The sequence below is a fragment of the Dipodomys merriami genome, unplaced genomic scaffold (genome assembly GCF_024711535.1).
Source record: "Dipodomys merriami isolate MVZ:Mamm:240054 unplaced genomic scaffold, mDipMer1.0.p SCAF_3, whole genome shotgun sequence".
Taxonomy (NCBI): domain Eukaryota; kingdom Metazoa; phylum Chordata; class Mammalia; order Rodentia; family Heteromyidae; genus Dipodomys; species Dipodomys merriami.
Genome location: NW_027204492.1, coordinates 92,936,313 through 92,952,484, shown reverse-complemented (window position 1 = coordinate 92,952,484; position 16,172 = coordinate 92,936,313). Strand labels below are relative to the sequence as shown.

The 16,172-nt window shown below is 39.1% G+C and overlaps 1 protein-coding gene across 6 annotated transcripts in view; it reads right to left on the bottom strand.

Annotated features, from left to right (window-relative positions):
• Positions 1 to 16,172, bottom strand: part of Med14 (mediator complex subunit 14) — a 98,592-nt gene that overhangs the window by 31,979 nt on the left and 50,441 nt on the right. For 3 of the 6 annotated variants that reach the window (XM_070040617.1, XM_070040622.1, XM_070040619.1), the window contains 7 exons: positions 12,890 to 12,966; positions 7,643 to 7,803; positions 7,412 to 7,558; positions 6,051 to 6,142; positions 4,706 to 4,858; positions 4,126 to 4,395; positions 3,910 to 3,957 (listed from right to left, as the gene is read on the bottom strand). In XM_070040617.1, coding sequence (XP_069896718.1) covers positions 3,910 to 3,957; positions 4,126 to 4,395; positions 4,706 to 4,858; positions 6,051 to 6,142; positions 7,412 to 7,558; positions 7,643 to 7,803; positions 12,890 to 12,966 — 948 coding nt within the window. The remainder of the gene's footprint in view (positions 1 to 3,909; positions 3,958 to 4,125; positions 4,396 to 4,705; positions 4,859 to 6,050; positions 6,143 to 7,411; positions 7,559 to 7,642; positions 7,804 to 12,889; positions 12,967 to 16,172) is intronic. The other 3 variants (XM_070040618.1, XM_070040623.1, XM_070040621.1) reach the window with 1 other exon arrangement.

Sequence of the window (16,172 nt, the reverse complement as noted above, 5' to 3'; positions counted from 1 at the left end):
CATTGAAAGTATGGCCCAAGCAGATCCTCCTGCAATAAAAACCATAGTCAATACATCTGTAAGGTAAGTAACTCTTAGCTTTACATAAAAGAAGACATCAAAGAATTGCTTGATATTTGAAGAAAGACACTAACATAAAAGAAATCAATGCACCCCACAATGAACAAGAATGGAGGAAGAATGTAGGAAGAAAAGAGGTAAGAGATGCTAATGTAGCCATATAAGAACATGATGTCATAAAATGAACATTTATAGATACAAAAAAAAAAGTTTTTGAAAATTAAAAAAAATCCTGGGAGGAAAAATAAAGAAGGGGGGAGGATAAGGAGAAAGAGGGGGAAAAAGAAGAGGAGAAGGAGGAAGGAAGAAGAAACCTTCCAGAAGTAATGAGACAAAAACAAAACATAGAAAAAAAGGTGAACAAATGTAGCCATGGTGGCTCACTAGATACTGTTGAAAATGAACTACACAACTTTATGGATAGGATGGGAGGGAAAAACAGAGCGAGGGAAGGGGTGATACTGTCAAAAAAAGAAATGTCCAATTAACTACCAGAAGAACAGAAGTGGCAGTATGGCTCAACATGGTAGAGTGCCAGCTTTGAGCAAAAATGCTCAGGGAGTTGCCCAGGCCCTGAGTTCAAACCATAGAATCAAAAACAACTACAACAAACAGAAAAGATAAAGCCAGATGTCAGTGGCTTACATCTCCAATCCTAGCTACTCAGAAGGCTGAGATCTAAGGATCATGGTTCAAATCAAGCCCAGGCAGGAAAGTCAATGAGACTCTTATTTATCTCCAATTAACCACCAGAAAACCAGAAGTGGTGCTGTGGCTCAAAGTAGTAGAGTGCTAGCCTTGAGCAGAAAGGCTCAGGGACAGCACCCAGGCACTGAGTTCAAGCCTCATGATCACCACCAACAACAAAAGAGACAAAAAGAAAGAAGTACAAATGGCCAAAAAATACATAAAGAAATGCTTAATATCTCTGGCATGTCAGAAATATAAATCAAAATGACATTGAGATTTCATCTCACCCCAGTCAAAATGGCTATCATTGAGAATACTGGCAAGGATATGGGGAAAAAGGAACTCTAACATACTGTTGGGACTGTAAATCTATGGAAATCAATATGGAGTTTCCTCAAAAAACTAAACATATGATCCAATGAACCACTCTTGGCCACATAGCCAAGGGAATCTAAGTTAGGCTACAACAGAGATGTTTGCACATTCAAGTTCATTGTAGCACTATTCATAATAGCCAAGCTATGAAACAGTCCAGATGATCCACAACTGATGAGTGAATCCAGAAAAGGTGGAGTCTGTGTGTGTGTGTGTGTGTGTGTGTGTGTATACCATAGAGTATTGTTTAATCATAAAGAATTAAATTGTTACTTCCAGGGAAATGGATGAACAGAACATCATGTTAAGGGGAAGTCAGGTTCAGAAGAACAAAAGTCAAATGTTTTCCCTCATATGTGGATGTTAGACATAAAATATAGAAAGACACATATATAAAATTGTGGGACCATTTGAGGAGACTGGGGGTGTGGAAGGGGAGTGAAGGAGGGTAAATTCATTGCCTCTGAAAAGGAAATTGGTGGAAACTATTAAATAAGAGGATAGTAGAGATGAGGAAAGTGAGAGTAAACAAGGGGATCAATCTGATTAAAATATTGTGTCATGCACATGTCAAATACCATGGTGAGGATGGTAGGGGGAAAACAATGGAGGGGGTAACAATGTTCAAGAGGAAGTGTACTCATTACCTCACTCATGTAACTGTAACCCTCTGTATAGTATCTTTACAATAAAAAAAAATACCATGGTGAAATCTCTTTGAGCAATTAGCATACATTTAAAGAAAAGAACAGAAATGCAGAACAGGTCTGGTTTGGGAAGGGAGAAGGCTAATGGGGAGAGAGGAGAGTGAATATGGTAAAAATATTTTATGTACATGTGTGAAAATGGAACAATTAAGCTTGTTGAGATTGATCTGGGAAGAGAGAGGGATGAGAGAGACTGACAGATGAGTAGTGAGACTGATCATTGTACTATGTTCATATATGGACATGTCAAAATGAATCCCCCCCCTACACACACACTCTGTAAAACTAATTGATGCCAACAAAAAATGTAAAAGAGGTATGGATGGAATAGGAAAAGAGGGAGAGAATGATGGGAGGAGTGTACTCATAATCTGACTTGTTTAAAACCTCTTTGTATAACTATTTCAAGATAATAGCTAGGAGTGGAGCTGTAGCTCAAGTAGCACAGCATTAGCCTTTAGCAAAAAGGCTCAGGGACAGTACCCAGGCCCTGAATTCAAATCCCAGGACCAATGGCTGTGTGTGCACGCACATGCCTGTGCGTGTGTGCGTGTGCGCGCGCGCACACACACGCACACACACACACACACACACACAAAGCTAAAAGTTGCCAGGCCCTGCTTGCTCATACCTACATTCCTAGCTACTCAGAAGGATTGAGGTTCAAAGCAAGCCAAGCATCAAAGTCTGTGAGACTCTTATGTCCAATTAACCACCAAAAAGCTGAAAGTGGAGCTGTGGTCAAGTGGTAGAGCACAAGCCTTGAGCAAAAAAGCTCAGGGACAGTGCTCAGGTCCTCAGCACACCAAGCCCAGCCCAAAACAACCTAGCTAAAACCAAAGAGGACTGAAGGTATGGCTCAAGAGGTACAGTGCTTGCCTAACAAACACAAGGCTCTGAATTGAAACAGATAAGAAACCAATAAGCCATCAGGTATTTTTCAATGTATTGAAAAGAGAACTATATAATGAATTTTTTTGGCCAGTCCTGGGCTTTTCCTGGGCACTGTCCCTGTGCTTCTTTTGCTCAAGGCTAGCACTCTACCACTTGAGCCACAGTGCCACTTCCAGTTTTTTTTTTGTATGTGGTGCTGAGGAATCCAACCCAGGATTTCATGCATGTGAGACAAGCACTCTACCACTAAGCCACATTCCCAGCCCCACATAATAGATTTTTTAAGATGGAATTAGTGGTAAGTACAGTGAAAAGCTAATCCCTCTCCACAAACAAAGAGCCAATTAATAATTTCAGGAAATAAGAATTACAATTCCAGGAAAATAAATGGTGAATAAGAAAGGAAAAGCAATCATAGTAAGCTTGGTGAAATAATGTTTACACGTTTATGTTAACACCAAAACAATTCATCTAACCATATTACAAAGACAGGAAGAAAGAACAACATGCTGACATCATAGGAACAGGCTAGAAGGGAGAAAGAGTATATAAAGAAGAATTTAAAAAGTTAAATCCCTCCATTTTCACAGTGAGTATCAGATAATGTCTTAAGCAAAAGGCCAACAAATAACGCTAAGCATGCTCTTTAGTGATATGGATATAAACATCAAAAGAATCAACCATAGAAGAACTGAAACTCGGTGTCTCTGAGGGGCAGGAAAATGGCAGGAGTGGGTTGCAGTTTTTTTTTTTTCAAAACAAGTCTTTTAGAACTATCTAACGCTACACTGGAGACACAAATAACTGAGCCATACATAGGTGGCTCAGTGGTAGAGCGCTTGCCTTGCATGCCTGAGGCCCTGGGTTCGATTCCTCAGCACCACATAGCAAAAAGAAAAAAGCCGGAAGTGGCGCTGTGGCTCAAGTGGTAGAGCGCTAGCCTTGAGTTAAAGAGCTAAGGGACAGCGCCGAGGCCTCACGACTGGACCCAAAAAAAAAAAAAAAAGAAGAAGTTGTAGTTATAATACAGGTCATCACATTTTTAGAAAGCATCATAGTTGAACTGATAAACATTCTAAATAATTAATGTTAAACACTACACTTAAAGTTTTAAAAAGCAAATACAATGTTCTTTAGTATATTCTATCTTATTCATCACAGGGTAAGGAAATAAAGGACTTACTATAATCTGGTTCACACAGGCACAGCACTTCATCAGAACTTCTAGCTCCTTCAGAATTAAGTTGTAGAGATGAGTTATTAACTCATTATCTGATTAATTGCTACTTACTCAATTTCAAACAAGACTTGTGTTATTTTGGCCCATTTCTCCCTCAGAGGAATTGTTTGAGAGATCATGGTTATGTTTACTGTGTCATGCTATAGTAAAGTCTGTTACCTTCAATCCTGGTGCAGGATAAAAACCTTCAACTAACTTGCTGTTATCAAAAAGACTATAGGCACCATCCCGTATAGCCACAACGCCTCGACTCCGGCAGTATATGTCAATGCAGTACATGTTCCTGAAGGCCAGTCTGATGTGCGTGGATGATTGTGGCAGAATAGAGAAGCACTGGTAGGCGGTGTTGGTTCTCTGGGTTAAGCCCAACATCGGCACAGTGGGGAGTTTGTTGATGGCATTTAATGGCGCCTGAGTATCGAACAGTACCTATAAAGAACAAGCACGATGAAGGTAGCCAGTTTCTGCACAAATGCCAATTCCTCAGAATTTTCAATGTATAAATTTCACAAATGAAATAATTATCATTCTGGAACATTCTCTAAAACATTCCCTTGCGGAAAATGCAAAGATCGCTGAGGTCTGATAAAATTATCAATGCAACATTCAAGATATAAAAGACAAAGGTACCTACTTACCTTGTCATTAAAGAAAGGTGTTTACATGATTTGTTTGAATTTTGCATGGTGCACAACTACCAATAAGATCTTAGTTTTAGATGGAAAATAAAGTTCATTACCTGTAATAACTGAACCACATTTGGTGTCTTGTTGAACATTTCTTGAAGTTGATGGAGAATGGTATTGTGACAGTTACTGCAACCTGAGTTAGGACCAACTGTTCCCAAAGAAATGTGAAATTTCTGATGGATAGAATTCCACTGGATACTAATCTAAATTGAACAGATTGTACATTTTAGAAACCAAGAAAGTAACATCCAAGCAGAAGAAAAAAACTGTTAAAAGGCAAAATGTAGAAGATTAAGGAGGTCTTTTTTTCTTTTTGGCTGGTCCTGGAGTTTGAACTCAGGACCTGAGCACTATTCTGAGCTTCTTTGGCTCAAGGCTAGCACTCTACCACTTGAGCCACAGCACCACTTCTAGCTTTTGCTGTTTATGTGGTGCTGAAGTATCGAACCCGGGGCTTCATGCATGCTAGGCAAGCACTCTACCACTAAGCCACATTTTTTAATTCTCTCAATAAAGTAAAAGCCACATCTGGTTCCTCACAACTGTAATCCTAGCTACTCAGGAGGCTGAGATCTGAGGATCACAGTTGAAAGCAGTAAAGTCCATATAATTCTTATTTTCAATCAACAGCAAAAAAGTCAGAAGTAAAACTGTTGCTCAAGTGGTAGAGAGCCTTAGTGGAAAAAGCTAAGGGGCAGCATCCAGATTCTGAGTTTAAGCACTTGTACTGACACAGAAAAACAAACAAAACAAAAACATAAAACTGTGGATAGGGCTGGGAATGTGGCTTAGTGGTAGAATGCTTACCTAACATATATGAAGCCCTGGGTTTGCTTCCTCAGTACCATACAAACAGAAAATGTCAGAAGTGGTGCTGTAGCTCAAGTGGTAGAGTGCTAGTCTTGAGCAAAAGAAGCTCAGGGACAGCTCTCAGGCCCTGAGTTCAAGCCCCAGGACTGACAAAATAACAAAACAAAACAAAACAAAAACCTGTGGATAAACTCTTTTAAAACTGTAAACTCTAAAGTTTTCAATTTTAGAGAGTTGAGCATTATAATACTCAAGCATTTTAAATATGTTATTTTATCCCTAGGTTTCACTTGATCCCTTATTTTAAAGTAATTTTAATATTTTTTGAGTTCTTGATTTTTTTTGGGGGGGTCCGGTGGTGGGGCCTGAACTCTGGGCCTGGGTGCTGTCTCTCAGCTCTTCAGCTCAAGGCCAGCGCTCTGCCACCTGAGCCACAGTGCCACTTCCGGCTTATGTGGTGCTGGGGAATTGAACCCAGGGCCTCATGCATGCAAGGCAAGCACTGAGCCACCTTCCCAGCCCAAGTTCTTGATTTTTAAAACATTTATAGAAAAGGAACTTTTAAGTTTTAATTCATAGACCTACCGAGCTTCCCTTGGTGGTTCCATAACATAGAATAAGTTTTCGGTAATTATAAACACGAACTTCTGAGAAAATATTTAGGTGAGCAGGTATGTCTAAGAGAAAGAAAACAAAAAGATTACTGGTACAAAATCTGAGGACTGGAGGTATAGCTCAAGTGGTAGAGCTCCTCTTTAGCAAATGTGAAGCTCTGAGTTTAAACCCAACTACTGCAAAAAAAAATTAGGGATTAAAATATAAATTTAAAAAGGATGCCACTTTACCAAAACTATATAAACAGAGTGTCAAATAATTTAGTTTAAAAAACCACCATAGGTAGTATGCTCCCATTACTACAAAAGGGGCTAAATGGAAAGACTTGGAAAAAATTATATTAAGTGAAGTAAGCCAGGCCCAAAGAAACATAGGTCCCATGGTTTCCCTTATTTGCAATACCTAGTATATGTCTGAGTCAAGCAGAAAAAGTCAGATAAATTGATGTTAGGGAAATGAACCCTAAGATACATATTCAAATGTTTTTTTCTTTCATGCGATTGTTTCTAACACATTTTTAAGATTATTTCTTTGTTGTTCTGTATGTCCCTCCCCTACGGTATAACCCCTGCTTTCACTGTATTTGATGTTGGTATGATTTGTGGAGAGGAAGGGAAAAAACAAATTGTCTAAATAGGGATACAGGTGGACCCACTGCAACAATGAGATGTACAAGTCATTATGTTGAAAACAAACTTTACAACTTTAGTGGGGGGGAGGGGGGAGGAGAATTTGGTACGGGGGTTGGGGGGAGGATGGGAAGGGATGGGAAGGGGAAACAAAGGAGGAGGCAACAATGCTTGATAAGAAATGTACTCATTATCTTGCCATGTAATTGTAACCCCTCTGTACAGTATTTTCACAATAAAAAAAGGGGGCTAGAAGAAGGAAGCATATGGCTAAAGGATTTCAGTAACTTCTTAATGGTGTGACTTGTTTTCTTTTATAAAATGAAGATTGTCTACTTCTAGCTGATTGTCAATTGAGTTTACATGAACAAAATGTTTATTATAGTTTATAGCATATAGTGAATAAGTACTACATTATTATAACAAACACACCAATGTATTATTCACAGGTATGCTTGTGGAAACTTAACAGTGGTTGTCTTGGAGGGAGGGGAGAAAATTGACCTGAGATGAAAAAAAAAACACAATTTTCATTAGACATACTTTTGATTTTCTAAAACAAAGTATATGTTTTACTTTTACAGGTAAAAATGGGGGATTACTGTTTTAATTTAGCAAAAAAAGATTATACAAGCACAAGAAAGAATTCAATCCCCCTTAACACCAAGAGCACAAACACAAAAAGAAAATTATTACGTGTACCTGGTAAAGAACGTGCAAATTCCAACACGCACTCATATAATCGTGCAATGCTATTCCAGTCATTAAGGAACATTTCAACCACTTTTCTACCACCAACAGGTTCAGACAACAGATTTTCATATGTCAGGTAAACATGCCGGGATGGTCCTACAGGATTAAAAGAGATTATCAGTAATCAGCAATTTTAAAAATCCAGAAATATGCAAAGACTAAGGGTGTGAAAGATCTCACCTTGTTCCCTGGTAGAAGTGCCATTAAGTGGACAATTTGCAAACACTAACTCTGCCACCCATGTGCGATTATTTCGACCCTGTAATCGGAAAGTGCAATCGAGAAGACAGCGGTCCAGAGCCTTTTGGGTTTCTTCATTTACACCCTTACAAGGAGGGATTCTGGTGATAAAAGAGAGTATATGAAGCAGATTTTACACAGCATGACAAAGCACAATGTAAATAATATCAGTCAGGGCACGACAGAGCTTCACAATCTGCTTCGAGATATCTTCTGGAAAGGAAGGAAGCAATTAACCCACAGCAAGTTGCAATTTGGGGTTTTTGTTTTGTTTTTTGTTTTTTTTGTCAGTCATGGGGCTTGAACTCGGCCTGGGTGCTGTCCCTCAGCTCTTCAGCTCAAGGCTAGCACACTACCACTTGAGCCACAGCGTAACTTCCAGTTTTCTGGGAAGGTGGCTCAGTGGTAGAGCGCTTGCCTTGCATGCATGAGGCCCTGGGTTCGATTCCCCAGCACCACATAAGCAAAAAGAAAAAAAGCCGGAAGTGGCTCAAATGGTAGAGCTCTAGCCTTGAGCTGAAGAGCTGAGGGACAGCGCCCAGGGCCAGAGTTCAGGCCCCACGACCGGGACACCCCCCCCCGACCCCCCCCCCCAAAAAAAGTGTCTCGTGGACTTTTGTGCCTGGGCTGGCTTTGAACCGCTATCCTCAGATCTCAGCCTCCTGAGTAGCTAGGATCCAGGCATGAGCCACCAGTGGCCCAGCTTAAGTGGCAGTTTTTAAACCCATTTTCATTATCACCAACCTACATTAGAACTCTTGCTTTACCTAAGTGACATCTGTTGTTATCCATAATCTTATTCAAAAAGATCACAATTCTACAGGATGAAAAATTAAGAATACTGATTCTACGAAATCTATCTAGAACACATTCAAGAAAAACTAACAGGCTAGCTGGGCTCACACCTGTAATCTTACCTACTGAGGAGGCTGAGATCTGAGAATGATGGCTCAATGCCAGCCGAGGCAAAAAAGTGAGACTCTTCAAATAACTACCAAAACAAGCCAGAAGTGGAGCTGTAGGTCAAGTGGTAGGGTGCTAGCCTTGAGCAAAAATGCTCAGCAACAGTGCCCAGGCCTAGATTTCAAGCTCTAGGACTGGCATGCGCACACATACAACATGAGAAACAAAACATATGTAAAACTATTCTTCGAATACAGGACCATTTAGTATATAAAGAATAAAGGCTCTGGAGTCAGAGCCCTAAGTCTACTTCTTAGTCACGTTTAACCTCTCTGAATTTCAGTTTCCCAGCATAAAGAATTATTTTATAAGGCACTGAGGAGAACAAGACAAAACAAGAGAGAAAATACTTATTGTTAATTATCCCAGGAAAACCAAATACCTCCCTAAATATTTTTCTTCTACAGCTTTATGGACTATTCATTTTATCAACAACCATTATGACATTAAGATATATTAGCTGTTAGTGAGTTATTTCAACAATGGATGAAATGATGGAGTAATATGTTAATTATGCATTATCCCTTAATTCAGAGGGTTGTAAATTCTCAGACTAGGTATAGTGATTATCTATAACAAGGCAAAGAAAACAAATATTTAATTGGAAATACGGGAATCTCTTATTCAAGATGTAACACCTAGAACAGGGTTTCTCAGTCTTGGCAAAACTATCATTTGGGGTTGGGGAATTCTTTGGTGTGGGAGCTGCCCTGTGCCACCCTCCTCTCGACCTACTAGATGCCAATAGCATCTCCCACACCTCTTCCAGTTAATGACAATCAAAAATATGTCTACACATTGCCAAATGTCCCTTGAAGGGTAAAATGGCCTGGGGAGCAAGAACCACTAAGCTAGAATAAACAATTTAAAAAACAAGAGTTAGGTATGCCAAAAACATTTATGGGCAGTAAGATTTATGAAATCTAGATAGCATAAAAATAAAATTTAGTACCAAATCTTTCTCAATTGAAACTATCATATTGCCTGCCCCTCAGTATTTAGCTTTTTAAAGTTTTTCAAAAGTTAGACACTGAAATCCTACTTGGAAGACTAAGGCAAGATGATCTTGCATTCAAAGGCAACCTAGGCCACAAAGTAAGACTTCATCTCAAAAATTAATTTTTTACACTACATTCTTTTTATCACTACCAGAAAAATACTGTCCGACTATATTCTCAGTTGTTATAGAAACTGTGTATGTTGTATGTTCATTCTTGAACTTGATAGGTAGATCATGGGTTTGTCTGCCTTACCCTTACATTTTATGAATCTTGTCAAAGAAGTTATAAAGCAGAGCCAATTTAAATAGATATCTCATCTTGAGCTGGCTTTGAACCGCGATTCAGATCTCAGCCTCCTGAGTAGCTAGGATTACAGGCGTGAGCCACTGGTGCCCAGCAAATTTTTATTTTTAAATAGTTATTTTTAAATAGCTGCTCGGATTTTCTTCCATAACTTCAGAGAGAACAAACTGAGGGACAAGGCTACAGTCTTTTAAGGCAGATGAGTCAGTTGTTTGGAGGAGCCTTACAAACATCAGAAAGTACATGATGGCCTGGTAGTGCAAAAGCAGAGAGGTCACTGCAAGTGCTAGTTAAAGGAGTATAAGTGTGCCTAAAAGCAGAGAGGAATGGGCTTTATAAAGGTCATAGAGACACACACACACACACACACACACACACACACACACAAAATGGGCTTTATAAAGGTCATAGACACACACACACACACACACACACACACACACACACACACGGATTAGCAGAGTTCTGTGACTTGCAAAAAAAGATCTGTGCTTGTATGTTAGTGGTATAGGTTACAGGAAGTAAAGAAACAATAAAGACAAAAACAAAACAATAAACAATGAAGGGTGGCCAGAGTATAGGGACAATGCCTGGAACTGTAATGTGAGTTTAGAAGATGGAAAGACTGCCCAAGAGCTCAAAGCTAGTCACCACAAGCACGTGGCTCTCAGGGTAGTAGACCATAGCAATTAGAATTTACCAAGATACATCTGATACATTGATTTAAGAGATGCATGATATGAGGTCTGCTCAGCTGATATTTGGAAAAGGTCAATAAGAACATATTTTCAGCAAGAAAGGAGCAAAATGTGTAAAAGAATAACTTATACTCCTAGTTAATATTAACATACTTAGAACTAAAAGTTTAACAGGAGAGTTTCTCAAGGTTAAATGCATTAGAACAATTGGTACTAGTTATATCTGTACAGGATTTTTATTTTAAAAAATCAGATATTTATCATTTATGCTTTCTTTCTTCACTTGCATACCTGACCATGATAATGGGCATTTGCTAGACAAACATATCTTTAATTTATCCATTTCTGTATTTTTCCTTTAAATTCTAAATAAAGAAACAAAAGCTAAAATTAAAGACTTTTTTTTTTAAATTATGGTGTAGGACTGGAGACATGGTTTAAATGGTAGAATTTGTCTAGAAAGCATGAGAAGCTATTATGAAATGAACTTAAAAATATGAAGTGCTGGCTGGGAAGGTGGCTCAGTGGTAGAGTGCTTGCCTTATACACATGAGGCCCTGGGTTCAATTCCTCAGCACTGCATAAGCAGAAAAAGCTGGAAGTAGCGCTGTGTCTCAAGTGGTAGAGAGCTAGCCTTGAGCTGAAGAGCTGAGGGACAGCACCCAGGCCCAGAGTTCAGGCCCCACTACTGACCAAAAAAAAAAAAAAGAAGTGCTTCCCTCCTAGGCAGGACTCTGAAGGAGTTTTCTTGGTGTCTCGAGTTCATAAAGGGGACTGAAACTTCTCTTGTAAAAATGCTGAGAACAAGGTATTTTCAAAATCTTACAAACCATGAAAAATATATCTAAAAAGAATAGAACACAAGTGTTAACATCTTCTTATCTGTGGTTGCCAAGAATAGTTATTGTTGTTGTTTTTGTCAGTTGTGGGGCCTGAACTCTGGGCCTGGGCACTGTCCTCAGCTCTTCAGCTCAAGGCTAGTGCTCTACCACTTGAGCCACAGCACCACTTCTGGTTTTCTGGTGGGTTACTGGAGATAACTTTCCTGCCCTGGCTGGCTTTGAACTATGATCCTCAGATCTCAGCCTCCTGAGTAGCTAGGATTACAGGCATGAGCCACCTGTATCTGCTTGGCTGCACTTTTTTTTTTTTTTTTGGTAGTTAATTGGCAATAAAAGTTCACAAACTTTCCTGCCCAGGCTGGCTTTGAATTGTGATCCTCATATCTCAAACTCCTAAGTATATAGGATTACAGGTATAAGCCAACACCACGAGGCTAACAATCATCCTTAACTACTTGTAGAACCCACTTTAGACTAAGCTACTAACAAATCTATCATGAACCAGTTCAGCAACTGGTTTTGCTACTTTGGTCTTGTTATCCTCCAATTTATTCTCTATACTGCAATCAGGTTGAACTTTCAGAAGCACCTAATGATGTCAGTGTCTGTTGAAAATAATCTATGGTTTTTTCATTGTGGTTTTTATTTATTTTATTTTTTAATTTAGATGAAATCTACATTGCCTAGGCTGTTCTACTTGTGGGCTCAAGTGACCCTCTGGCTTTGGCCTTCTAGTAAGCTTAGGCTACAAGCACATGCACCTGGCTTGTAAGGGCTTCTTAGTGTTATTAACACTAAGTCTAAATTGTTGGAAGACATTTAGAAAAACCCTGCAGGATCTAATCCATCCTGCTTACATCTATAGTCCTTCCCTTTAACGTCCAGTTACAATAAACTCCTTTTAGATCCCTCTAAGACACTACACTTTTGCATTAACAGCTACTCACTGGCTAGGACACTGAACTAACCCCACTTCCCTTCCCTCTGGCTAATTCTTACTTTCAGCCTGACTACAACTGGTACTTCCTCAGGGATACCCTTCCTGACTTCTTAAGGAGCCCACATCCCTCTGCTATGTGAACCCAAACACTCTGAAGGGCTTTATGAGTATTCAAGTCCAACACCCAGTTGTATTCAGAAAATACCTGTTGAATGAATGAGAAGCAGAGGAAAGACATCCTAAAAAACAGTGGTGCCAGACTGCCACTCTTTAAGTTTAGGGGACTGGACCCATTTCCACCTGGGACATTGGTAATTCTGTGCAGAAATCTGTCACATTCATAGGTTTTGGTTTTTCGCTGTTGTATGGAAAGAGAGGAACAACTCTGGGAGTATAACAGTAATCTGTGATAACAAGTGAGACACGTGAAAAGGGCTTACTTTAATAAGCGAATTGCATGGCTGAAGCCATCACCTTCTACTTGCACCCCTTGATGTGGAATCTCCAGATTGGATAACTAGAAAGAGAAAAGCACAGTAATACCAGACCATTAAGTTTACAGAAAAAAATATTTTTTCTATGTACTACTGTCTTGATTTTCATGACATCTATTCTAGAACCAGTAATTTCCCAAAGTTACAACATTATCAGTTATGAACATTATCTTTGCCATTAAGATTTTCTAGGAAGCTACTGAGTCAACTGAAACTCAAAGTATCCCAGAATCTCTAAATATCTTCACAGGTGGCAAATCTTCAAAATTTATGAGATTCACCTAATTTTATCAGTGAGCAAAAAGCAATCCAGAATCAATTCTAGTGGCTTCCAAAGAGGTACCTGAAAAAATAAGGTGTATTCTTGTATAATTCTATTGTTGCCTCAAAACAAGGTTTGACTCATAGTCATATCTCTTTATTTATCATAAACAGTATTTTTAAAGTTTGTAACTGCTGAAATACATTTTTTTGGGGGGTCCGGTTGTGGGGCCTGAACTCTGGGCCTGGGCACTGTCCCTCAGCTCTTCAGCTCAAGACTAGCACTCTACCACTTGAGCCACAGCGCCACTTCCGGCTTTTTTCTTTTTGCTTATATGGTGCTGAGGAATCGAACCCAGGGCCTCAGGCACGCAAGGCAAGTGCTCTACCACTGAGCCACCTTCCCAGCCCCTGAAATACATTTTTGTATTTAATGAGTTATTTCTTGTATGAGGCAAATGATTATCCAGTGAGAACGTCTTCCAATTGGAGGACTCAGAAAGTGAGTTAAGAAGAAACATAGGTCCCATGGTTTCCCTTATTTGTAATATCTAGTATATGTATGAGTCAAGCGGAAAAGGTCAGATAATGTGATGTCAGGAAAATGAACCCTTAGATGTGTATTTTAATGTTTTTTTCTTTCATGCATGTGTTTCTAACGCATTTATAAGATTATCTCTTTGTTGCTTTGTATATCCCTCCCCCACAGTATAACCCCTGCTTTCACTATATTTGATGTCAGTATAACTTGTGGAGGAGATGGGGAAAAACCAGTTGTTTAAGGATACAGGTGGACCTGTTGCAACAATGAGAAGTACAAGTTGTCATGTCCAAAACTAGCTTTACAACGTCAGTGCGGGGGGGGGGGGGAAGGGGGGGGAAGGAGAAGGATTGGGATTGGGGGGGAGGCTGGGAAGGGATGTGAAGGGTAAACAAAGGAGGAGGCTGCAATGATTGGTAAGAAATGTACGCATTATCCTGCCCACGTAATTGTAACTCCTCTGTACAGTATGTTCACAAATAAAATTAAATTAAATTTAAAAAAAAAAGAAAAAAAAAAGAAGAAAGTAGAGTAATACTTGAAATACTTCCCATGAAACTACAAGTTATTGAAGAATGGCAGAAAGTCTTCTGATCTTTTGAAGATATTCTTGTCTTTGGCAGGTCTTCTATTACAGGTATCTATACATACCTTCTTCCAAAAAGGAAACTCTAATTATTTGAATGAGTCCTTCTCTGTGGCCTGGGGAGGGCAGAGGTTTAGAAAACTAACTGCTAACCAAGTAGGGAGTAGGGGTTCAAATTCAAAAGGAAGTAAAGGCTGGGATGGTTGAAAACATGCTGCCACTGTATTATTTACCATAGCTAAGAGATGGAACCAACCCAGATGCCCCTCATTAGATGAATGGATCAAGAAAATGTGGTATATATACACAATGGAATTCTATGCCTCCATCAGAAAGAATGACATTGCCCCATTTGTTAGGAAATGGAAAGACTTGGAAAAAAATTATATTAAGTGAAGTAAGCCAGACCCAAAGAAACATAGGTCCCATGATTTCCCTTATTTGCAATAACTAGTATATGTCTAGGACAAGCAGAAAAGGTCAAAAGCTATGTACATATGACCATATAAGATGATGCTAAGTGAAATGAACCCCAAGATAAGGACACAAGTGGTTTTATCTTTCTTGCTATTGTTTTTAATGTATTTATAAGGTACTATGTAATTTTTTTGTTTCTTTTGTGTGTTCTTCCCCCATGGTATAACCCTTGTTTTCACTATATTTGATTCCGGTGCCCTGTATCTTGTATATAGAATTTTCTAATTTGGGGAGGGGAAGGGAAATAATAAAATGCTGAAACAAGGATACAGATTGACCCATTGTAACAATGAGATGTACACGACACTATGTTGAAAACGAACTTTACAACTTCGGGGTGGTGGGGAGAAAGGAGTTGGGGAGGTAGGGAGGGAAGGGATGGTAGGGGAAAAACAAAGGTGGAGGTAACAATGCTCAATAAGAAATGTACTCATTACCTTACTCATGTAACTGTAACCCCTCTGTACAGTATTTTTACAATAAAAATATGTATCTTTTAAAATGCTACCACTATTCTATCAATCAGAGAGATAAACATCTATGGTACAGTTGGGTCTGGTTAGTCACATCAGTGTAAATTATTTTAAGCAGAGAATTTGCTTCCTTTCATTCTTAACTTGGCTACAAGTTTCTACCAGATTAGAATATGTAGGTAAGGTTTTTTTTTTTTTTTGTTTTTGGTCTGTAGTGGGACTTGAACTCAGGGCCTGGGTGCTGTCCCTGAGCTCTTTTGCACAAGGCTAGTGCTCTACCACTTTAAGTCACAGTGTCATTGCTGGTTTTCTGGTGATTAAAGACAACAGTCTCACCAACTTTCCTGCCCAAGCTGGATTTGAATTGTGATCTTCAGTTTTCCACCTCCTGAGCAGCTAGGATTACAGGCATGAGCCACCAGTGACCGACTTGTAGGTAAGTCTTTAAGAGCTTGACTGAGTTCAAATACTGGAAAATGTTCTCACATATCATAAGCATGCAACAGTGTGGGAATACAGAGAAGATATTTCGACAGTTGAAATAGACATAATTATATATCACTGTCTCAACACCATGTATCATTCTTCTCCACTGTAAAAGAAGTAACTGAATGACACTCAAGACAATTAATGCAAATGACAAGATGAAAGAATCCAAAAACACAGTAAGTAGAAAGAAAACACAGATACTCCCTGTTCAGTTTAGGAGCTTTAGCACTGACCTCACTCAGAGTTCTAGAAATGGGTATATCAAGGACATGAGCATCTATTTTAGCTGTCTATTATTTCTGGGCTTGGGTTTCTCTCTATTACTATTCTTCACAATTTCATACCTTATCTTCTGCCTACATATTCCACAAAATTCTAAAGGACAGGTCAGTAAACTACACA